Source organism: Nothobranchius furzeri, chromosome 14 (genome assembly GCF_043380555.1).
Source record: "Nothobranchius furzeri strain GRZ-AD chromosome 14, NfurGRZ-RIMD1, whole genome shotgun sequence".
Taxonomy (NCBI): domain Eukaryota; kingdom Metazoa; phylum Chordata; class Actinopteri; order Cyprinodontiformes; family Nothobranchiidae; genus Nothobranchius; species Nothobranchius furzeri.
Window position 1 is genome coordinate 24624599 of NC_091754.1, and position 23992 is coordinate 24648590.

Consider the following 23992-nt stretch of genomic DNA (forward strand, 5'->3'; position numbering starts at 1 on the left):
TTCTTTAAATAAACAGCTTATACAGCTACGTTTCTGTATTCACTCCCAGGCCAGGAAACTCTCGTAAATGAGAATTTACATCTCCAGAATCGTGTCTCCTGCTTAAATAAAGCTTCACATAAACTAAAGAGCCTGAGATGCTTTATGATGCGTTCTGCAAAGTTTAATCACACCGATTCAGAAGACGTTAATCTGATTCTTTGTGATGTTTAGAGGGGTCACTCGAGTTCTCTGCTTACATTTAGTCCATAGAATATGGAATGTGACCAGATTGAAGTGGGATTAAAACTGACCCGTTTACGTTTTCTGTAAATTGGAGCATTGTAAATAAAGTGAATTAAACCAAATTATAACAGCAAATGAAAGCAACTGTGAGAAAAGTAATAATGCCTAGGCTCTACGGTGAGCCTGGGGGAGTTATCAGCGAGCACACAGGAAACCCTAATCAACTCTGATTAATCAGAAGCCAGTGCAACGTAGGAAGAGTGACACTCCAAAACAGTACGAGGAATGGTCTCTTTCTTTTCCCAGTTAGATGTCGGCACATGGTTGGCACAAATAGACAAAAACCCAATTAAACATTTGAAGTTGTTGCAGTTTTCAAGCCTTTTCTGGTGGAGAAACCCTGATGTTCTCTCTGCAGCACATCCACCATATTAGAGCTATTCTGCTTATCTTTTTTTCTTTGCAGTGGAGTTTTTGTGACAGATGGTCAAGCCACATGTCTGTGTGTGCATGTGTGTGTGTGTGTGTGTGTGTGTGTGTGTGTGTGTTTGTGTGTGACCGAGTGAGAGGAAGATGAAAGAGCCAGAAAAAAAACCTGACTTCCTGAATTTTACTGACCAGGCTGAGGCTAAATCCATCGCTAAGCCTGCAAGCGATATAAAAACATTTCAGCACCGAGCGACTGGGCTGTAAATTAATTTAGAAACTGATTTACTGTACACTAAATGCATTTTTTGTGGATTTTCTGAAGGTCGAGCAAGATGCTAAATGTGTCTGTTTAACATTTCATTGCTCGACGGTTTAAAAATGTACGGCTCTGATGCGGCTTTCCGACGAGCAGGCAGATAAGTGGAGCTCAGATTATGCGCTGCAGCCAGCTGTGCACAACCAGCATATTTACATCCCAGGTGGATTACTGCAAATCAATATTGCTAAGGTACTGGCTCAGTTAGGTCGGCTCAGGCCAAGGAAAATATTTAGTGTTTTTAAATCCATTTGAAACACTTAAATCCCTGAAGAATGATCCTAAAGTGCTTAGATCTGATGGGAAACCCTGATCAATGATGGTGACCTATAGATATCCCATAATCCTTTGAAATTTGCCACATTAAAACAGGCTTCAGATGGTGAAACAAAATAAAGATAAAGGAATTATCATGAGAAATTGTTTTTATTTTTTTGATCAATCAATACATTATAAATATTATGAGTTTTGGCATAGAGATTAAAAGTATTTATACATTTAAATATTAAACTTAAATGAAACAAATTAACCTTATTATTATAACGCAATCTAAGTATGTTAAGAATGTGTTGTGGAAGCATGGATTATTATAATCTTACTTGTCTGTAAACTATATCACAGAAAAAGCCTGTGTGTCTTCATGACTCGGTTCTGTCAACGCACTGATGGTCATTACATCTGAGTTTGCAGCCGTTTAGGTAATTTTCCTTTTTCGTAATTGTTCAGAAAATGAGAGAGCTGGAGCTTATTTCCCAGAGATCACGAGGTGAGATGTGGGGTACACCCTGGAGAGGTTGCTAGTCTATTAAGGGGTCACATCGAAATAAACCACCCTGGACACACATTCACACACTTAGCCAGTTTAGAATGGACAAATAACATAACATGCATGTCTCTGGTCTGTGGAATCCACGCATACACATGCAGAACGTGCAAACACCAAGAAGCTTCAACCAAGTGTAGAACCTTTGTTGCTGCAAGGCAATACTGAAAACCCAACTGCATCAGTCTTTATATCACCTGAGTGCTTTCTCTTGATGTAATTAAGACATGCTCCCCCAAAGAAACCAACTTGTAACTGTTTCTAAAGGAAGATGCAGAATACTGATCTAAGGTGAGCCTTTTGAACCAAATGGTAAAGGGTGCTGGGTGGCTAGAAAAGGCTGATGACATATGGTTAGGTGCTTTGGTAACATAAACTCATCAGTATAGCGGACACATTCTTGTTGGGCACTGCAAACAGTCATCATCGCCGGGAAGCACGTGTTATTAACTCTCAGCAGCTGCTACCTGTCAGCAAGGAAGAAGTGGTACCAATGAATAAAATATAAATCAATCTCCAATTGGTCCATTTAGAAAGCTGTTTTTGTTCGATGGTCACATTTTAAAAAGACTTTCAACAATCTCTGCTTTTTCTTCCATGCAAACATTGACAAAGACTGCATAATGGAAACCACTTTCTTCCAATAAGTTTTTCAATATGAGGGTTGGAGCCACGGGTCAAAAATCGCATAACTCCGTTTGATGAAAGCTTTCAGTGTAAATCATTTGTGATCTCTTCCAAGGTGCTTGAATAACACACTCATAAAAAAGCTTTAGGAAGAATTATGGTGACGGGGGTAAATTTGGTTAGAGGTTTGAATAGAAAAGACCCATCAGCAGTTGTTTTCTAAATTTCAGTCAATGTGATTTACTGTTGCCTTTGAGGAACTGGTGGTATTTTATTTCCTGAGTGTGTTTGCGCATGCTGTTACCTATTGTGCTGGTGGACTGGAGCTTATATGTGTTGGGTTTTGTCTTGTGCAGATGCGGCGCACACGGGGAGCTCTAATCCCCAGGATACAGACACAGTACGTAACCTTTGGAGAGCGTGTTGTGTCTAAGCAGGAGACTGAGGTGCAGGCGAGGCAAGAACATAAATAACACGGACTGTAGAGAGACGCGGTCCAGTAAGGGAGATTATCCCTCAGGCCACTGTGCTATGCACTTTGCTTTATATTAATGCAACAATGAGGCCTTTAAATTCAGCTGCAATTAAATTGGAAAATGACAATAAATAAATAAATAAATAAATAAAAAAGTTCTGAAAATTGTTGTAATTGACTGTAGTTATAAAGATATACACAGTAACATGAAAGATTATTTGTTGTTAGGAAAAAAAAGGCAAGGCAGCTTTATTTGTACAGCACATTTCATACGCAGAAGCAATTCAGTTCTTTCCGGGAGCAAGGACAGCAAAGGCATCATGACAGCATAAACAAAATACATAAATACATTCCGATCAAATTAAATACATGCATTAAATTCATATTTAAGAATCTAATAAAAGGCAACATTTAGGGGTGATCAGTTACAGTGCAATAGGTGCAGCATAAGAAAAAAATCATCTATAGACTAATGAATGCATGAAAGTTTTTTTTTTGTTGTTGTTCAAAATAATAAATATAATATATAAATAAACAGCACAGCGATATCAGAAAATCTCCTTTATGCATCACTCTGGGTAATATAGACCTCCACAATGCACGTGCTTTGTTAAATTGTCCTGGCTCCTAAAACGTTTTAGTCTAGCTCGTTCTTCCTCGCCAGATGTTCCTCAGATAAGGTGGGGTGGGGGGGTGGGGTGGGGGTGGGGGTGCTTCTGAATGCAGCTGTCACAGGTTATAGTGACTTTTTTCTGTACAGATCCACATTAGCAAAGCTAAAACCCGGAATGTAAAGTATCCATGAGCTGGACTAGATCCTTTCTTGATCCTGTTAAGGGTCATTTTACCAGATGAATGAATATTTGACCCATGATGTAGCTTTATCTGCACAGTAGGGTCAACAGAAACTTCATTTTGACCACTCCCTAACCCTAACCCTGTGTTCAGACAATAACACTTTTACAGTGTATGCATGATTTCTTTGAGTTGTAAACATACATTAAGTCAGAACTGGAAAAAGAACATGTTTCAGTGAAAATGCAGGGATCATGTATTGGTCTAAACCCAGTTTCCCAGCTACCTCTTGTCCTCATTGCCTTCAGCATTTTGGATAAGGTGTGGGCTTTTCAGTGATCCCTCAGTGGTGATATATACTTTTGTAACACTGGCCAAAATAGAAGGGAGCAATGGTGCCATTATTGGGTGTGTTTTGATTTGAGTGAAAGGTTAAAATTGCCATGTCCAGCTCTTTCTTAAACCCTTTTGTTAGATTATTTCAGTATCTAGAAATCTATAGGACTGTTATTTCTGCCAGGATATCCATCAAATGCCCCTTTCAGGCAAACATACCAGGTTCAAACATGTTTCACTTTCTAAATCTGGACATAAATACAAATGCGTGTTTGTTCAGATCTTTCAAAGTGGGATTCTAAAGAAGTATGGAGCTACGATTGGGACAATATTACATATAACTTGTACCAAGTTTTGTAACTTCTAACATGCTTTGTAACTGTAACTTTTTTGTAAAGGATGGGTAATTTACATCCTACTATTGAACCGTAAAATGTGAGATTCCATAGAAATATGAAATGTCAATCTCATGGATCTTTGAATATTTTAAGCAGAAGATCAGAACTTTTTATTGCAGGGATTAAGCGACACTTCGTATTAAAGACAGAGAGTCAGGTTTAAAATAGTTAAGAAATTTATTTCTACACAATTTAAACAAGACTAACTTAAACACTTGGTGGACTGTTGGAACTAAAGTGGAGTGAGACATGATGAATGATGTAAACGTGTGGAATGTGGTTATCGGAACCTTAGGATCCGGAGAAGCATTTAGTTCTGAGTGGGAGTGAATGTTTCGCTCTAAGCTTTAGTCGGAGATTTATAACACACATGAAACGCCATCTGTCGGTCTACATACCCAGGGGAAGCCTCCGTTAGATCCAGAATGTCAAGGTCCTCTTGGACCCTCCTTGGAACCGAAGCCGGTAGAAAAGCAGCGGTGCCGACCAAACTAGTCTTGGAATGCTTCCAGGTCACGACAGGTTATCACTGGCGTCTCCGAGACCCTGAAGGGGTCGTGAGGTCCAGCTTTTATTCTGAAGGAACCGTTGCGGTCAGGTGTAACTTGCAACAGATTTTATCCAGCTTGCCGAGGTTTTTTGGCTGAAGAGGAAGTCCGGATGGCCTGTCCGAGACTTCTCTAGAACACTTTGAACTAAAGAAAAGGTGGCGTGGAATTGTTTTTATATTTGTCATATTCTGGTTTACTGGCGAATCAGAATTTGACATGCAAAAAGGGTTTATACAAACACCACAGAAAACCACGCCTCATGTCAGAAACAAAGGTTCTGACTGGATCAGACAAAAGAAAATGTGTCATGTGACTTTAGCATTACTCTGTGTCATCACGTGTCTAGTGCAGCTGTCCAAGATTATAATTACTTGATATGATATCAAGTAATAACATTGTCATTTCACAGATTGATTGAACATTGGGCTCACATTATTATTGGTAATAACAAAGTTGTTGATTATTTATTAATCAAAAGAGAGTTCTTTGTCTTCGTTGTGAGCTGTAACAGAGGTGAAGCAGTTCAGATGAGCAGAGTGCATGAAAGACCTTGGCCAATATCTCATGTAAATTAGCCTGTCAGAGACTTTATGTCTCTGCTCAAGCAGACACAGCAGATCATGACCTTTAGGTCAAAAACAGGACATTCATGACGCTACATTTGTTTTGTAACAGAAAAATCTCAAATTTTAAACATGAAACTTTAATTCTGTAATGCATAACTTTTGTTTAGTAACATGTAATCCTACTGAGATGTGTGCTTTGAGAGTTGTGATTTGAAACTTGTAAATAGACTTTTTTCTGCAAGCTACAAAATGAAAGTTTCATGTTACGTACCAAAAGTTGCGTGTTACAAAACGAGAATGACATGTCACAAAACAAATTTATTTGTTATAAAACGAAGTTATGTGTTACAAAACGTGAAATAAATTCTACGAAACAAAATTTACAGTTACAAAACATGTTACAAGTTACATGTAATATTGTCCCAATCCTAGTTCCATATAGACGGGTTAGAATAAAAATCTGACAGCTCTTTGAATTATCTTTTTTAAAAGAAATATCAGGTCTGATTAAATTATTAAGCCAACAGCTTGTTACTCGAGCAATGTAAAATACCTGCATACCACGTTTGACTTGCTCATCATGATCAAGAACTTGATGATCTTTTATCTTTTTTTCTCGCAGAAGACGACCACACACTACGGATCATGCTCTACTCGCTCATCTTCTTTTTGAGTGTTTTCGGCAACCTGCTGATCATCGTTGTGCTTACTGTCAACAAGCGAATGCGCACCGTCACCAACACCTTCCTGCTGTCGCTCGCCGTCAGTGACCTGATGATGGCCATATTCTGCATGCCCTTCACCCTCATCCCCAACATTCTGAAGGACTTCATCTTTGGAGCTTCTATGTGCAAAATAGTGTCGTACCTCATGGGTGAGTAAGAGAGGAGAGATGATTGTTGGATTAAATTTTTTAATCAGGCAAAGTCAAGAAGATACAGAATCAATAGATGTATAATAAAGATGAAGATAAAAACTACTTTGCAAAGTTATTCATTACAGCAGCAATCACTTAGAATAAACATTTTTTACACTTACCAGGCTTATCAAGATGTCACTAATTCCAACTATTACTTTGGATTGATAAAAGCTACAATAACAAAATTGTTCACTGCCAAACCCTGGAAAATCTATGGTAAAAAAACAAACCCAGAAAAAACTTAACAGCTAATTCTTGACAGGTGACATGCACCTGGAGCATAATTGAGGTCATAATATGATTGAAAAGATTGCTTTTGGGAGGAGGACAGTTCTGCATGAGGCTTATGCGTGACTTTGTAAAGCTTTTGTTCAGTGTGAACAAAGAATATCCACCCTACAACCTTTGCTTCATACTGTAGCTCAATCCGTTTCCCCTAAAACAGACTTTAAAATGCACTTCAGATTGAGCTGCATTTAAGCACCTCAGCAATTCCTAAACACCCTCTAAAGATTGAAACCAGTGTCCACACTCACGACTCAACCTCACAGGTCAAATCACAAACATTTTCTTTAGTTGAGATCATTCTTTCATTTTTTATCTGACCAGAAAAGCTTTTGATCACAGCTTAAAAGGTTTAAACCTTTAAAGTATGATAAATAAAATAGTTCAGTGATTCAGCTTTGTAACTGTTTATTGGCAAATCGCAACAAAACTATTAAGAAGTAACCTTGTATGTGTAGCGACATGAATGGCCTCATTTGTGACCCAAAGGTCACACTTCCTCAGCTGGGTCAAGCTGTCCTGGCTGTACTTCTATTTACAGATTATCCATTACAGGAGACACAAAGTCTGCTGTAAACCACCTTTACCTGCCATTTTTTTATAGCTGAAAGTTTTATTCTATTTTATTCTTTTTTTAATCTTATTATTTATGTTATATGTAGCACATTAGTACCATAGCAAGTTCCTAGTTTGTGAATTGTTTATTCACTGACAATGGCAATAAACCTTTTCTGATTCTGATCAATCTGAACTGCCTTTATCTGACTGCTGTTCCATCCACAAGACGAAGGACACTTCAAGATTTAAAAGAATAATTTTTAATAAACTCTTTTCACTGTCCTATTACAAGGTTCATAAATAATCATCAAGGTTCATTATAAATGTATTTAATTACTGAAATTAATTATTATTCTTTGGTTAATAATAATTATTATTTATGATAATCAGTAATGTTTAACAGTGACAGAAGGTCATGCGCACTTATACACACCATGCAGGACACAGAAGTCAGGGTAAAGGTAACTACACTCACGTCTTTGTTCCATAACACCAAGCTTTCTATCTCTCAGAGGGAATGTTCTGAGGTATGTTAAAACCAAACCTCCTCAGTTCAAGTTCAGTTCTTGAGCTCACCAAAATCTCTCCGTGGCACGAGAAAGTCTAGGGTATCGGGTCGGCCGCTCGAAACCTCTACTAAAAACTTTTCTGTAACGCTGATAGAAATGCTTCAACAAGAAATGCCATCTGCAACAAGCTGACGCAAAACTCCTTCAGAGTTAATTTAAGACGCAAACTCAACACCTGTTGATGACCAGAGAGTCGGTACCACTGGTCTCCTCTACCGGACCGAGTACCCTGAGGCTGATCAACATCCTCCCTTGACCTCCGGATCCAAACAGAGGGTCGTCTGAATGGTGAGGTAGAACACAGAGTGGTGTATATTTGGTCACTGAACGAACAAAAATCTCTTTAAATCTTCTGAATTAATAAATAAACTTTTGCTATTAATTTAAATCCCATAAATTAAATATTAATCTTTGGATTAAATATAGACCAAGCCAGTTGGTGTATGAATTTCTATCGACTATAGAAATATCCGTGGATATATATGTATATATATATATATATATATATATATATATATATATATATATATATATATATATATATATATATATATAAGTTTCATTACCAAATCATTTGATCTTTCTCAGAATTTAGCAGAGCTGTATAGCAACAGCATTAAATTCTTAGTTTTAGTTTAGTTTAGTTTATTTGTCATATGCAAGTTAGCACAGGGTCAACATTGCAATGAAATGTGTTTGACAAGCAGCGGTCTCTCAGCAGCATAATACAATAGAAAAAAAGAACAAGGTATAATACAGTAAAAGCAAAATATTAGAGAGTCATGCTAAAAGTAAAAGCTTACTAAATAGATAAGTAAGTATAGATGACTAAATATAAATATAAATATATCTAAATAACTCTAGTTATGTAGATGAACAACGCTACATATGATTCAATTATATCATAATGTAACACTGATAATAATAACACATTTGGAATTTACTTACATCCTTGAAAACAATCTGAGGAAAGTACTGATCCTGTTAAGGAGGGAGAGGTTGTGAGATTAGAGCACAGAGTGAATTTGACTTAACTAGTTGTTTGCAATAAATGTTTTCAGTAGTGTTTGTTTGACTGCTGGAAGAAGTCAAGCCTGAAGCAATACCTAATCTGATAAATTGGTGCTACAGGTACTTAAGCCAACAGTGGCCCAACGAGAGCCACATAAAGGCCACATAATAGTGGATCATGGTTTCCTAAAGTGTAACATGGCAACATATTTTTCTATCAATTAACAGGTTGTGCTTTGTATTGTGAAGAAGGAAGATTTCAAGAAACAGACTCCAAATCATTGGGGCTGTATGCATGCTATGCTTTGTGTTTTTTATGAATATTGCACTGGCAGTTTTATTTCATGATAATATGTAACAAAACTGTACAATGAAATCTTTACTGACCTAATGCATTGGATGGTCTCCCATGGAGATGCACGCATCACAGACACAAGTTGGTTGGCTCATTAAAATAAAACTAAAGCAGCTGAAATGCAGTCCTTTAAGCATGGCAGATTTCCAAAACACAAACCACTGTTACGCAAAAAGAACATTAGGGCTCTTCTCAATTTTGCTAAGAAACATCTCAATGATTGCCAAGACTTTTGGGAAAATACCTTGTGGACTGATGAGACAAAAGTTGAACTTTTTGGAAGGCAAATGTCCCGTTACATCTGGCATTGAAGTAACACAGCATTTAAGACAAAGAACATCATACCAGCAGTAAAATGTGGTGGTGGTGGTGTGATGGTCTGGGGTCTTTTTGCTGCTTCAGGAACTGGAAGGCTTGCTGTGATAAATGGAACAATGAATTCTACTGTCTACCAAAATATCCTGAAGGAGAATGCCCGGCCATCTGTTCGTCAACTAAAGCTGAAGCGATCTTGGGTGCTGCAGCAGGACAGTGACCAAAAACACACCAGAAAAAACACCTCTGAGTGGCTGAAGAACAACAAAATGAAGACTCTGGAGTGGCCTTGTCAAAGTCCTGACCTGAATCCTATTGAGATTCTATGGCATGACCTTAAAAAGGCGGTTCATGCTAGAAAACCCTCAAATAAAGCTGAATTACAACAATTCTGCAAAGATGAGTGGGCCAAAATTCCTCCAGAGCACTGTAAAAGACTCGTAGCAAGTTATTGCAAACGCTTGATTGCAGTTATTGCTGCTAAGGGAGGCCCAACCAGTTATTAGGTTTAGGGGGCAATTACTTTTTCACACAGAGCAATGAAGATTTGGATTTAGTTCTCTACCTAAAAAATAAAAACCATAACTTCAAAACTGCATTTTGTGTTTACTTGTGTTATCTTTGACTAATGGTTAAATGTGTTTGACAATCAGAAACATTTTGTGTGACAAACAGGCAAAAGAATAAGAAATCAGGAAGTGGGCAAATAGTTTTTCACACCACTTTATGATTATTTAACTTATAACTGTAAAGTCATGGAGTCTTTGAGTAGGTTGTGAGGAATGCAGCAGCCTGGCTTTTACACAGAGAGTGTAGGACCTTGGGTGCATGGGCGGCACCAGGCGGTAGCTAGGGGTTGCTAAAGCAACCCCAAGATTGGGCCAAGCAACGGCTTGGCAACCCCAACTCTTGAATGCACCACCCCACACCCCGCGTGCGCTCCGTGCCGACATGCACTGACCTGGAGAGAAGCACGATCAGGCTCTGTTTCACATTTAAGATAGTCTCCCATTTTGTGTTTAAATCTTCCATAAGCTGCATGTAGAAAACCAGAGCTGGCATCAAACCAGGAGGCCAGACATTTCCACTTTTCACTCTCTGTCCGGGGGTGGGTTCTTGTATTGATGATACTGCCCGGTTTTTCATCCTGGAGTATGGATCAAATTATGGGGGAGCTGGATATCCTACACATCCAGGGAGAGTCAGGAAAATGTTTCCACCTATATTACATCATTTATGGACTCTCAGCTACCGGGGTTCTTTTGAGTGGAGAGCACAGAGTGTCATGTTGGGCTGTAGCTTCTTGACCCTTGACATGCAGAATCACACACTGAGACAAAGGTAAGTAAAAAGGGTTTATTTTTATGTATGATGGGCGGTGAAGATAATGGTCTGAGTTCGGGTGGTTCCGGTAGAGTTCTAGAGCAGTGGTACTCAACCTTTTTTGACTGATGTACCCCCTGTGAAATATTTTTTTCAGCCGAGTACCCCCTAATGAGCGCAAAAGCATTTTTGGTTGTAAGAAACAAAAGACCTTAAACAGAGCACGGTGCCTTCAGTGACTGATTTATTAAATTTTGGAACTGATAAACAAGTACAAAATTCAACCATTTGAAGAAAAAAAACTACTTCAAATATTTTAAATATTAATAATCCATTACTAAATGTTTTGGAAATATTTTTCATCACTAAAATGTGATTCTAATCAATTAATTGAAAACAGTCGCCATATAACTATTTAAAACCATAAGATTACCCATTGAACAATCCATTAATGTGCAAAACACTGCAAATTTTGAGTAGTCTCTCTTGAACTATTTGAAAAAAAAAAATATATATATATATATATATATATATATATATATATAACTAGAAATATTTAAAAAAAAATCAAATACAGGCCAAAGAAATGATTAAGCTAATTATAATTAAAGATTTGTGCACATAAAAAAACATATCAACATAAAGTGTCCTCTTTTGGGATCATAGTATATCTGTTCTCTAAAAAAATCATTAACTTAATTTTAAATAAAAACAATAATTGCTAAAAACACATTTAAATCTCAAAATATATTTTTTAAAATCAAAATAATACTGAAATCTTAACATTACTGCACTGAACGGAGTGTTATTACAGACCTTTTAGTGAGACACTTGGGCTTGTGCTTCACTGATGATCTTTTTCATCCTTGGTGGCAGGGAGGCAACTGCTGTGATCAAGCACTTTTCTAGACACAGTCTGCTTCTCTGCTTTGTCTTGATCAGTGTCATTGCAGAGAAGGAGGCCTCACATAAATATGTGGAGGCAAAGGGTAGTAGCTGCTCCAAAGCTTTCTGTCCCATGTCATGGTGCTCCTGCTTCACATACACCCAAAACTGTGAAAGAGTGCACATGGAAAATTTCATCTGGAGGCCACGGTCAGATGACACTTCCAAGAGTTTTTCCTGATAGGTGACAGGGAGCTTTCTTCGGTTCGCTTCAGACAAGAGAAATGGGTTTCTCACCCAATCCAGCTGTGCAGATTTCTCCTCCATGTCAGGAAAATAGGAATGAAAATCCTGAATCAACTTGGTCAAATGTTCCACGATGATCAACTTGACCTGTGCTCTGTCCACATCCTCACTAGAGAGAAAATCATCCAGCTGAGGAAAGCAGGTGAAATCCTCCTGTGCACAGGCCCTCCTCCACAGTTCTGCTTTCTTCAGGAAGCCACCCACCTTGTCATACAGGTTTAAAATGCTGGAGTTCTTGCCCTGCAGAGATGTATTCAGTTCGTTCAGTTTGCTGAATATATCTGCCAGATAACACAGCTTTGCAAGCCAATCTGTGTCCTGGAACAAGGTGGCATGGGGAGATCTGTGCTCAGTCAGAAAGGCGTGCACTTCGGATCTTAATTCCAACAGCCGGTTGAGTATTTTCCCTCGAGAGAGCCAGCGCACTTCTGTGTGCAGCAGCAGTTGTGTGTGTTCAGCTCCCATATTTTCACAGAGGCGGGAAAACAGGCGCGCATTAAGTGGCCTTGACTTAATGAAGTTGATCACTTTGATGCTGCTGTTCAAAACGTCATGTAACACAGGGCTCATTTTCTTGGATGCCAATGCTTCCCTGTGTATGACACAGTGAGTCCACATCACGTCGGGGTTTTCTTTTTTAATGCGCGCTATCAGCCCTTTCGCGCGGCCCGTCATTGATGCTGCCGCGTCTGTACAGATGCTGCTGCAGGACTTCCAGCTCAAACCATATTCACAGAAAGCGCCATTGACAACATTAAATATGTCCTCTCCTGTTGTTTTCCCTTCCAAGCTTTTGCAGAATAGTATGTGCTCATAAATGTCATCAGTATCAACGTACCTCACAAAAGCAACAAGTTGTGCATTTCCACTGACATCTGTGGACTCATCCAGCTGGAGTGAAAAGGAGTCGCTAAGTTTTCCCACAACTTGCTCGACAATGTCTGTCCCCATTTTCTCGATTCTGCGGCAAATAGTGTCGTTTGACAAAGGCACGGTCTTTAATGTCTCTGCTGCGCGTTTGTCCAGCATCGTCTCAGCCAGCACTACAGCCGCGGGAAGGAGGAGGTCTTCAGCGATGGTGAATGGCTTCTTGGCTTTAGCTACGAGCAAAGCCACTGCATAAGACGCCTCCAGGGCTTTGGCTGATGTTGTGGAGGCCTTCCGCATCGTGTCTTGAGATGATCTGAATTCAGACAGTTTCCTCTTAAAAAAATCCGGTGGCTTACCAACATGACATCCATGTTTTGTCGTAAGATGGCGCTGCAGATGTGCTGGCTTCATGCTACTGTTAGCTAATTTCTCCCCACAGAAAAAACACAGTGCCTTGGGTGGGTTGCAACTCGTGGAAGTAAATCCAAATAAAACATAATCTTCAAGATACAGCCGGAATTTTGCCGGCTCTGGTTTGGCCTTCTTGGCCACTTGTCCCTCCATGTTTTCCAAAGAATTGCTGCTGCGCTTCAGCCACGCGTCCATCGCTGATCCAAGTGAGTGACTGATGATGCCAGGCGTTATATGACAGGTTGGAGTAAACCATCTTAAAATGGGGGGGGGGGGGGGGGGGGGGGGGACTCTGGGATTTTGGGTAATAAATTTAGCCTATTTCTACTGAATATAAAACACGTTTTATGAACTTTTACTCAATTAATAAACATTTTAGGAAAGTATTTGTTAAATAATTATTTTTTAAAGATTTTCCATGGATACTATTTTTTTAAATGAATGTGCATTTTCTCACGTACCCCCTGGAGTTTCTTTACGTACCCCCAGGGGTACGCGTACCCCGATTTGAGAAAGGCTGTTCTAGAGCGAAGACAGGAGTGAGTATTTGCAGATTGACCATGTGAGGAATATGAGTTAGTAGCTTACGGTTTCCTGGTTGTTGGTAAAGGCATAGAGAGGGGGGAGACAAGTCATGGCTGGCTGAGCTGGTCGAGTGAGTGTCGGGTGTGGCTGGGAGCTGAGCACCAGAGTTCGGGTTGTCCAGGTTGGCAGGTGGGGGTAGGAGAGCAGGCGGTCAGGGGCGAGCGACGGGCTGGCAGGCAGGGTTGAAATCCGGTGAGACTATTTTCAGATGGTGGAGGTTTGGTTGGAGGAGGAGAAGCTCCTGAGGAGGTCAGAGGAAAACAGAAAGATGAGTTCAGGAAGGCGAGGTACACAGGAGATAAAATAAATTTCAAACACTGGCAAGGTACTTTCACGAGTTCTACCCAATGTTGAGTATCACCCGGCACTGATGAGTTTTCCCGACGCTCCTTAAATCTCCTGACCACTGATGAGCAGATAGGCAGCAGCTGCTCTCCAGGCACACCCACCTGCACACAGAAAAACTCAGCACAACACAGTTAGACTCAGCACAAACCATGACACAGAGAGCGGCAGAGCACTGATCGTTGGTGCGCTCCAGGCAGCTGCGTTCTGCGCACGGTCCATTCTCAAAGTGGTGCAACCAAAAACTATAATTAACACATGATCGTTCATGTCCTCTGGTACTCCGTCTTTTAATCGTGCCTGACGCACTCGCTCATCATGTGCTGTGGTGATTTCACCTCACTGACGCAGCATCGAAACGCGCTCTCCGCTTTGCGGTCAGGAGATCCCTTTAATCTGCTCAAAAGTAACTGATGAGGTGAAAAAGTAAGAATCCAGACATCAGTTTTTCTGGAGAGTTTAGAGGAGATGCAGGAAGTTGAGAGACAGGCAGGACAGGAAATAGTTAAATAAAAATCAGAAAACAAAGAAAAATGTTTGAAAGTAAAATATAGGTATTTATCTTCACTACATGTTTTTACCTGTATAAAACAATAAGTTATACACATGTAATATTTATACATTTGATACAATACAGATCACCTTCAAAACTCAGTCACACTCCCAGGGCCGTCTCAAGGCATTTTGGGTGCCAAGGCCAAACAGACGTCCAGAACTCCGGAAGAACCGGAACTCAGAGCAGCAGGCAGCAGACTCAGTCGATGAGACGGCGATGTTATCTCAGGAATCTAGGACATCTGGTGAAACTCAGCAAAGTATCAAAACACACACACAGGGCATTTTGTGGAACCCTTGTGAGGTTTGATTTGGTTCCTATGGACCCACTTATAGACGGGATCTTTGTTACTTTTGGTGATTTTGATCAGATACACGACCAGAGAGAGTTTTTCAGTGATCAGGTATGGACCTGACCACTTCGGCAAAAGTTTCTTAGCTGGGTAAGTTTCTTACCAGAAGAGACTTTTGTGTGACCGGACTGAGGAGCAAAGTTGTAGCACCAGGCCTTATCACCAATGTTAAGTTCAGAATGTGAGGCCTTTTGATCATAGTAAGCCTTCCTGCCCTTATGGTGTCTTTTTTGTTTACAACAAAGGCAGTCACTTTCATCATCATCATCATCATCATCATCATCATCATCATCATCATCATCATCATCATCATCATCAATATTATTTTTATTATTATTATTTGAAAACATAGAAATATTTACTTTAATTATAAATAGCTGTTTGATTTCAAGAAATTCTATAACTTATAATAGAAAATGACTGTTTGATGTGTTTTATTCTGGTATTTTACAGTATTTTTATTGTGTTTTATCTGTTTTTATCCTTTGGTGTTTTGAAATGTGCTTTTAAATCAAATGTATCATTATCATTATTATTATTATTATTATTATTATTATTATTATTATTATTATTATTATTATTACTATTATAAATCTGAAAATCCCAAATAATATAATTGTGAAGGAGAACTCTCTCAGAAACTAAATGTTTCATTTTAAGAGGCTTTATCCTCCTAAAATGTATGTATATAAAATAAAATAATCTATTTCATTTTTAGACTCCACACCCTGTTCCATTTTTTGCTTTAATTTTCTGCTGAAACTGGATAAATAAAAATATTATTGTCTGTGCCCCAAAGGGGGAACTATTTGTTCAAATAAGAGATCAAACCAATTCTACGTTTAATGGTAACACTTTACAATAAGGGTCCCTTTGTGAACATTCGGTCGTGCATTATTAGGCATTGATAAACTATTAAATAAAGCATTAATAGCTGTCTAATATTAATAATATTAAATAATGCATTGCTATAAGTGCACACACTGTCCTAACCTTAAAGACACTAAATAATTAACAATATCAGGACTGTTATTAAAGGGATATTTTGTTTATGAATGCTCAATAATGCACTAAGTAACTTCAATAAAGGGACCCTAATATAAAGTGTTACCCTTTTAACAGTTGTTATTTGATTTAACTTAACTATTTTAAATGAATATTTGTAATAAGTAATGCCAATCTCAATGTGTTAAGCCTGCAGTGAAATCTGAGCAACTTCAGGAAACACCTTCCAAAATAAAATAGTAAATTAGAGTTGAACATTTTTAACAAAAATTTAAAAAGCAAATGTAAAAAAAGTGACAAAGAACATTTTAGTTCAAATGATGGAAAAGTCTCGACCAAACACTGAAGTTTGACAGCAAAAAGAGATTAAGTACGGAATACAAAAATTCAATATTAACATTACTAATATGAGCTCTCAAGCTTCGACAACCTGGATCTGTGTTCTCATTCTGTCCACTCCACCCTGTACCCTCCCAAATCACACACATACAGTTTATATTGTCTCTGTGGACGTGGATAAGAGAGGTAAAGAGTAATTTCCTGTCTCGCCTTTTGAGGAGGAAGATGGCGGATCATATCACGGGCTGAGGCCAACATGATTTCCTTTACAATAAAATCCAGATAACTGTCCCCACTTCTTCACTTCATCCTGTATTCTTCTCCAGGCGTGGTTTCGTGTTTTTGTAGCAGTTACAGATATTACTTTCACATCACCAGACTCGTTTTTTCACACTTTATCTGCTTACTCTGAGCTCCAGCCAGTATTATTTAAATATTTTTACTCTGTTGAATAGAAATTAGAAGAACACGCAGCAACAGTTCTTTGTATGTCCATTTTGTTTTCAAATAACCTGTTGTGTTCTCCTTCAGGCACATCAGTGAGCATCTCCACGTTCAGCCTGGTTGCCATAGCCATTGAGCGCTACAGTGCCATCTGTAATCCCCTGAAGTCGAGGGTGTGGCAGACCCGTTCCCATGCCTACAGAGTGATCGCTGCTACATGGGTGCTGGCCTTCATCATCATGATCCCCTATCCAATCATCAGTCACCTGGATTCTTTCCAGCGCGCCGACAACACCACAGCACATCGGTGTCGTCACAAGTGGCCCCTGGAGTCTGCAGAGCAGATCTGGTCAGTGGTTTTGGAACAGAAATCAGAATGTAACAAACCACAATGAGTAAAGCAGGATTACCGAAACACGTAATGGTCAGCGAGGAGTTGAACATGTTACCCTCTAGCTGTGAGGCAACAGTACTACCATGTACCACCAAGTAGAGAGTGAAATCAACCTATGAAGCACCAAAAATCACACGTGTAATAGGTTTGACTGTTTTTGCAGTGCAGTATTACAGGAAGCTCTTTTTAATCACTTTAATAACTCTACAAGTACTTGAGATGCACACATTATTAAATAAAATTCAGTTTATTTATATAGCAGCAAATCACAAGAATATAGGTATAAGAGGTACAAGAGGAGGTACAAGAGAAGGTATAAAGTAAACATTCTGCACATCAAATCAACGGCCCAAGTTAAGATTTCAAAAACTACGTCATGCATTATTTGGCATGAAAATATATCTGCAGGGATATTTTCGTTAATTTCCTTCTTCAGGATTTTTCTCACAATCCATCTTGCTCCTCTCTTAGGTACATTCTACTTCTGCTCGTTCTCTTCGCAATTCCAGGCGTGGTGATGATTGTCGCCTATGGTCTGATCTCTAGGGAACTTTATCGAGGCATCCAATTTGAGATGGGCCACAAAAAAGACTCAACTGGTGAGAATACGTACGCAACATGAATGGGAAAAAAGGACAGAAAACAGTCGGTTAAAGATTGACTTGATGTAGCTGAATGCAGTTTAGCTAGAAATATAAAAAGCGGACAGAATTGTATAAAAATGTCTTTTGAAAAATACAAGTTTAAATAAAAATGAGATGTGTTGAGAATAAAACACCACACAGCAAAATGTCATGTTTTAAGGTAAATGGATTTCTGAAATGGCCAGGAGTTATTTTACACAATTAATTTGAGTTGGGTTTTTAAATGTTAATGAGAAAATAAATATGATTTTACTAAATAAACATGTAAATAGAAATAAAAGTCAAATTTGTATTAAACTGGCCTTTTACCACAAATAATCCAAATAATTCCTGAATATAAATTTGTGATTCTTCTTGATTACAGACTCAATTTCTTTTGAAACAACCTCCTTAACACCAACCAAGCTCAAACATTAGTGTTAACATTATTTTTATTGTTTACATGAATGACTCCAAATTGCTTTTTAATCATAGCAATTTTATTTGTGCTACAATCACTGTAATGACTGCGGGTTAAATGAAACATAACCTTTTGAGTCTCTCAGCGTGGAGAGTCCTGGCTGGAGTTTAATTAGATGATGAAATTATCTGCTAGCTGCAAACATTTGTGTTCTCTGGTCCTCCAAGTAGAGAGATATATGACAAATGGTATGTTAGATTAATTCATCACCACTGTTGGATTCAAAAAGCACTTTGTGTACTTATTTTCTGAACTTATAAGATTCTTTATTTTAATGCTGCCACAAGGGTCCTAAATTACATTCACTGTACATTTTTAATTTATAAGGACATTAGAATTAAGAAATATTATTAATAAATGGTAAAAAAAAAATTATCCCCTGATGGATGATTACTGTCATTCAGTAGAAATTGTATGTTACTTTCCAGTCCATTATAGGATACAGCTACTCTTCAGAGAACTATGAGTCATTCAAGAAAACAAAATAAATAAATAAATAGCAGCATTCGTCATGTACAAATTATTCAGCTGACAGACAGAAGGAAAAAAAAACCTTAGCTCATATATTTAAAAAAAAAAGAAAAATGGTCGAACATTTTCTGTCACTGAGAGAACATTTCTACACTGTGAAGTCTGATGTGTTGTTTTGACGTCAAAATCTGAGTCACACAGAGATGCCATAACATTCGTGGTTATTGTTTTTATATTAACACTAGTTTATATAATCTTGACTTTTTAAAGTGTAACATTCAATGATGGTTTGATTGTTTTAGAGTTGCTAATTGTTATGGTCATTTTGGGCTGCAAAAGAAATAAATAAAATTTAAAAAAGAAAACATGTAAACCTGATTTATCTTAATTAACTGATTGAAATGATAATATGCAAAACCTTAAATGAGCCAATCTGTTTTTCTCAGGTAGTGGCAGTAATAATAATAATGGTAAAATTACGTTTTAATGTTATTATGACAAAGAAAGGAAATGTCAATATATGAACATACTTTGGCTGCTTTTCTCTTTTTTTGCACTATTTTGAAAGTAAAATATTTTTGCTGTAAATAAAACGCTTTAGCATTGTTTTGTTTAGAGAATCTGGAACTAGGAATAGCCTCCTATCCATGCTACTGAAGATATTTATTTAAATAGACAAATTTCTTCTTTAAGAAAAAAAAAATCCCTCATGTGATACTTTGAAGCGTAAACAAAATTGATGAAATACCCATGTCATTCAGTAGGTGGCGATCAAGTTCAGATTAAAACATCTAAATACAAATGAAGAACATTCTTAGTTTGACTAATGATACTCTCAAAACAAAATGTTCTCTTTTTACCTTATTGGACCTACTAATGCAAAATAAGTTTAATGGTAACAATGTTCAAGGAGTAATGTACTGTAGGGCATTTTTGATATTCATAGTCATGCGAAAATCAACTGTTAACTGATTACTGGTAGTTTACTAATATTTGTGCAAACAATGGCAATATTAGACTGTTAGTATTCAAAATAAGACTGGATCAGTTCTTTAAGGAACAATTCCTATGTGGTTTCAGCATTTTTTTTTACTGCTTGTGCCTACATCTAAGTTGCATGAAGTTCCTGTAGATTTTGGGACACCAAAAACATGTTAAAATCTGATGACTGTGGCATTCATTTAAATAAAACTCCGCTGCTGTACCTTACAGATGTGAAGAACGGCCTGACTTCCACTGTGTCTAACGGTAGTGATGATGGAGACGGATGCTATGTTAACGTGGTCCAACGGCCACACTCGTTGGAGATGTCCACCATGTCTACAACTTCAACCAGACCAATGAAGGCAGAACGACCACGTAGCAACACATCAGAAGCTAAGCTGGAGGCCAAAAAGCGAGTCATCCGCATGCTGGTGGTTATTGTCGTCTTGTTCTTCCTCTGCTGGATGCCCCTGTACTGTGTCAACACCTGGCGGGCTTTTGATGACGTCTCTGCCACCCGGACTCTTTCTGGGGCACCAATTGCATTCATTCACTTGCTGAGCTACACCTCTGCTTGCGTCAACCCAATAATTTACTGTTTTATGAACACACGTTTCCGCAAAGCTCTCCTTGCTACGTTCTCGTGTTGTGCTGCACCGTGCCGTCACCGCCGTCGCCGAGGGGTGCGCGACAACGAGGAGGATGTTATGACAACTGGGGCGTCCATGTCCAAGTTCAGTTACACCACAGTGAGCACCATGGGAACCTGCTGAGGAAGACGGATGCAGGCAAAATCCAGTAAAGACAGTTTCTACGGCAACATAGTTCTCTACATAATTTATTTTCAGATTGTGCTTTTAAAGACGATAATGTGACGTGGAGATGCAAACCATATAATGCAGCAGTATAGAAGCTTCATCCATGCCTGTAAGTAAAGTTACGTAGAGATTAACCAATCAAACCCAGTCTTACAGTGTAAATACGTCTTTAGCTGTGGGATAAAAGGCACAAAAACAGAGTATGTTATTCCGTCACAATGGATAAAAGCGGACTTTGCTTTAATGTTTATATGAAAGTGCATATGTTTGTATGTGTGCTGTCGAGAATGTGACTAAATGGCTGTTTAGTAATGTAAAAGAGGCAGTCTTGTTACACATCGTATAGCAAAAAAACCCATTTTGAGCTGTTTTATATTATGCTGTGAGTTGTACAAATGTACGTATTAATGATGGTACTTCACTTGCCTTGTGGCCTAAGTGCCTGCTCGTAAATACTGCTGCTTCTGTCTTGTTTGCCTCATTCATAATGGCGTCATATATATAGGAATATTGTAATTATAGAATTTTAGATGTATAGTTAAACAGTTGTAAAAGTTAAACAGAGCTGTAAAAGTTGTCATTTTAAACACAGATTAAAATGTATTATGCAGTGTGACGATGGCAATCTAAAGTGAATGTTTGTAGGACTTAACGATTCTGCACTTTTTACACATATTAGAAAGTCTAATTTTCTCCTTAGTGACAAGTTCTTTTAATGTTCATTTCATTATTTCACTCTGATGATGGTAGCAAATCAGAAAATCAATAAAATATTGTGACAGAAAATGTTTCTGTAAATGCAACTTTATACAGCTTATATTTAAAGAAATATCTATATTTCCACACAAATCTCATAAAATATGATCAAATTATTAACAAGAATCAAATGCAACATGCATGACCACTAACCAGCTGGAGCTTTTCCAGAAAAAAAAAGATAAAGATCATAGGTATCCATGCTTTCCAGTGTTTACAGCTTAGTCACTGTTGACTTTAGCTGAAGGCCATGAAGTGGACACTGGATTTCAGTGGTCTGTGTTGCATGTCGGTGACTCTGGTGCCCAAACTCCCCTCGCTCTAATCGTGTTTCAGCCTCACACCCTGCCAGACTCAACTGGTGGACATATTTCACTGGGTGCACCAAAGCACAACGCTGTCAGTCTAAGAACAAAAGATAAATGTCCTGCTAAATCCAGTAACCAGAATGACAACAACTTTGAGTTTTCACATTTTTCTGGAGTCTTTTGAATTTCAGTCCATTGCAATGACAATCTTGTCAATGCTTCCTAACTCCCCAAAAATATTTCATTTATTTGTCTTCACTAATTAGTAAGTGATATTTTTGCCACAATTATTCAAATCCCGAGTCTCGCTTGACACACACATGACAAACTGACAGAGCACCATGGGCCCTCCCCTTGTATAACCATGCAGGTGATTTCACCATCAGCTTTAGGACACAACAGGCAGACACATATAAATATCAGACCTAAACATTTATTTGTCTGCAGTGAACTGCAATCAGAAACTATTACTGTAGCTGCCAGATGCTCACATAGAAACACGCGGTCAACTGTGATGTTATTTATGAAAAAACATATTTGTCTGGTGAAAAGTAAGAGAGTGATTTCCCTCGGGTGTCTCACCTTTTTTTTTATCACTTTACAACCTACCATTCCTTGCCCCATTGCTCACACACACACGGTTTGTCTTATTAAAGGTTAATGTTCGTGGTGTTCGCTGGCAGAATCTCAAAGTGTACTCGTGGAGAAGAGGCTGTCTGCTTTAGAAACCTTCCATTCTGGACCTGCCGCCCAACCTTGAACAAAAAAAAGAATGCCTTTGAAGCAACACTAAAGAAACAACTGTCGTAAACAACCCTGCTGCAGTCTGCTGTAGCTAGTGCTAAAGCTGCAGCACTTAACCGGTTTGACTATTAACTGCAGTGTGAGAACACTATGGTTAATCCACCATTATGACTTATCCAACCACCAGGAAAAAAATTAAAACAGACAATAGTGCATGACCCGCAGGAACAATAAAAAGCAGGACCAGAACGGATGCACGAGGACCATGGCAGAAGTACAACCACCAACAACAACCACAGGACATCTTTATATCTACATAGGAAGCACTTGAAGTCTCATGTGGGAATAGTTTAGATGTGAAAATGTGCTAAAGGAGAACATGTTTGATTGATGTACAATTGTTACTAGAGTTGTGAAATCAGTTCATGCAAAATTATCTCCACAATCATGAAATCGTGACTGTAATCGTACCACCAACATTTCTAATTGATGACCCAACCGATATTAAATAAGCCATGAAGTATAGAGATCCACACAGACAAAATATATTATTCCTTACAAGTCCAGTAGCAACAAAGCCAGGTCATCATCAGTACGTGATTTTTATAGCCTCCTTTTAGTTCTCTCAAATGAGTGTAGGCTGCGTCAATGTTTTCTCTGGTTTAAATGATTTGCTTTACCTCCCTTACTTTTACTTTCAGGCTCCACCATGATGCCAATAAAAAAAGCAAATGTCTTCTTTTGTTGTGCTTTTGTTGATCGTTGGTAAACCGAAAAAGCAAATTTGCTAGGCTTTATGTTCTTGCTTAGCATGGGGGTCACTGTAAAGACACTGACACTAGTCAGTGACTCGATGCAATCTGCTGTGTTATACAGGAAACGCTTTACTAATTGGCATAAAGAACTAAACTCTAATGGAATGTTTACCTTGTGAAGTGCCTTGAAATTCCACTTGTCATGATTTGGCGCTATACAATTAAACTGAATTGAATCTTATATAAGCTATCAGCAGAGTAACAGCCCCAAGGCAGGTAGAGAGCTCCGCCTAGTGAACCCACGTGTACCACAAAACTTTAAAGTGCTGTTTCCGGTCAGCAGAGAGCTACAGAGTACTATCAAATCTGATGTTGGTAACAATTCTACCTCAAGAATCACTGAAAACCACTTTAAAAGCAACAGCTTAAAGTGCTTAAACCTAGAAGGGCTGCAACAAATGATCATTTGGATCATCGATGAATTGGATGGGGTCTCGGCTCGATTAATCGGATTAAACGGGACAATTTAAAACTGCTAGGGAAACATTTTTCTCTCTTTCCTTTCCTTTATTTAACAACAGAACATGATTAGAAAACAGTTCAATAGTGTGCAAAACAACATGCTATCACCTAAATATATCTATAATCAAACTATGAAGACGCACTCCTCAGCCTCCCTGGAAA

General features: G+C 38.4%; 1 protein-coding gene across 2 annotated transcripts in view; it reads left to right on the plus strand.

Moving 5' to 3' along the window:
• Positions 1-23289, plus strand: part of cckbrb (cholecystokinin B receptor b) — a 39622-nt gene extending 16333 nt beyond the window's left edge. For both annotated transcript variants that reach the window (XM_054746840.2, XM_015966263.3), the window contains 4 exons: positions 6164-6415; positions 17062-17323; positions 17840-17967; positions 20156-23289. In XM_054746840.2, coding sequence (XP_054602815.1) covers positions 6187-6415; positions 17062-17323; positions 17840-17967; positions 20156-20700 — 1164 coding nt within the window. In that variant the 5' untranslated portion in view covers positions 6164-6186 and the 3' untranslated portion in view covers positions 20701-23289. The remainder of the gene's footprint in view (positions 1-6163; positions 6416-17061; positions 17324-17839; positions 17968-20155) is intronic.
• The last annotated feature ends 703 nt before the right edge of the window (positions 23290-23992 follow it).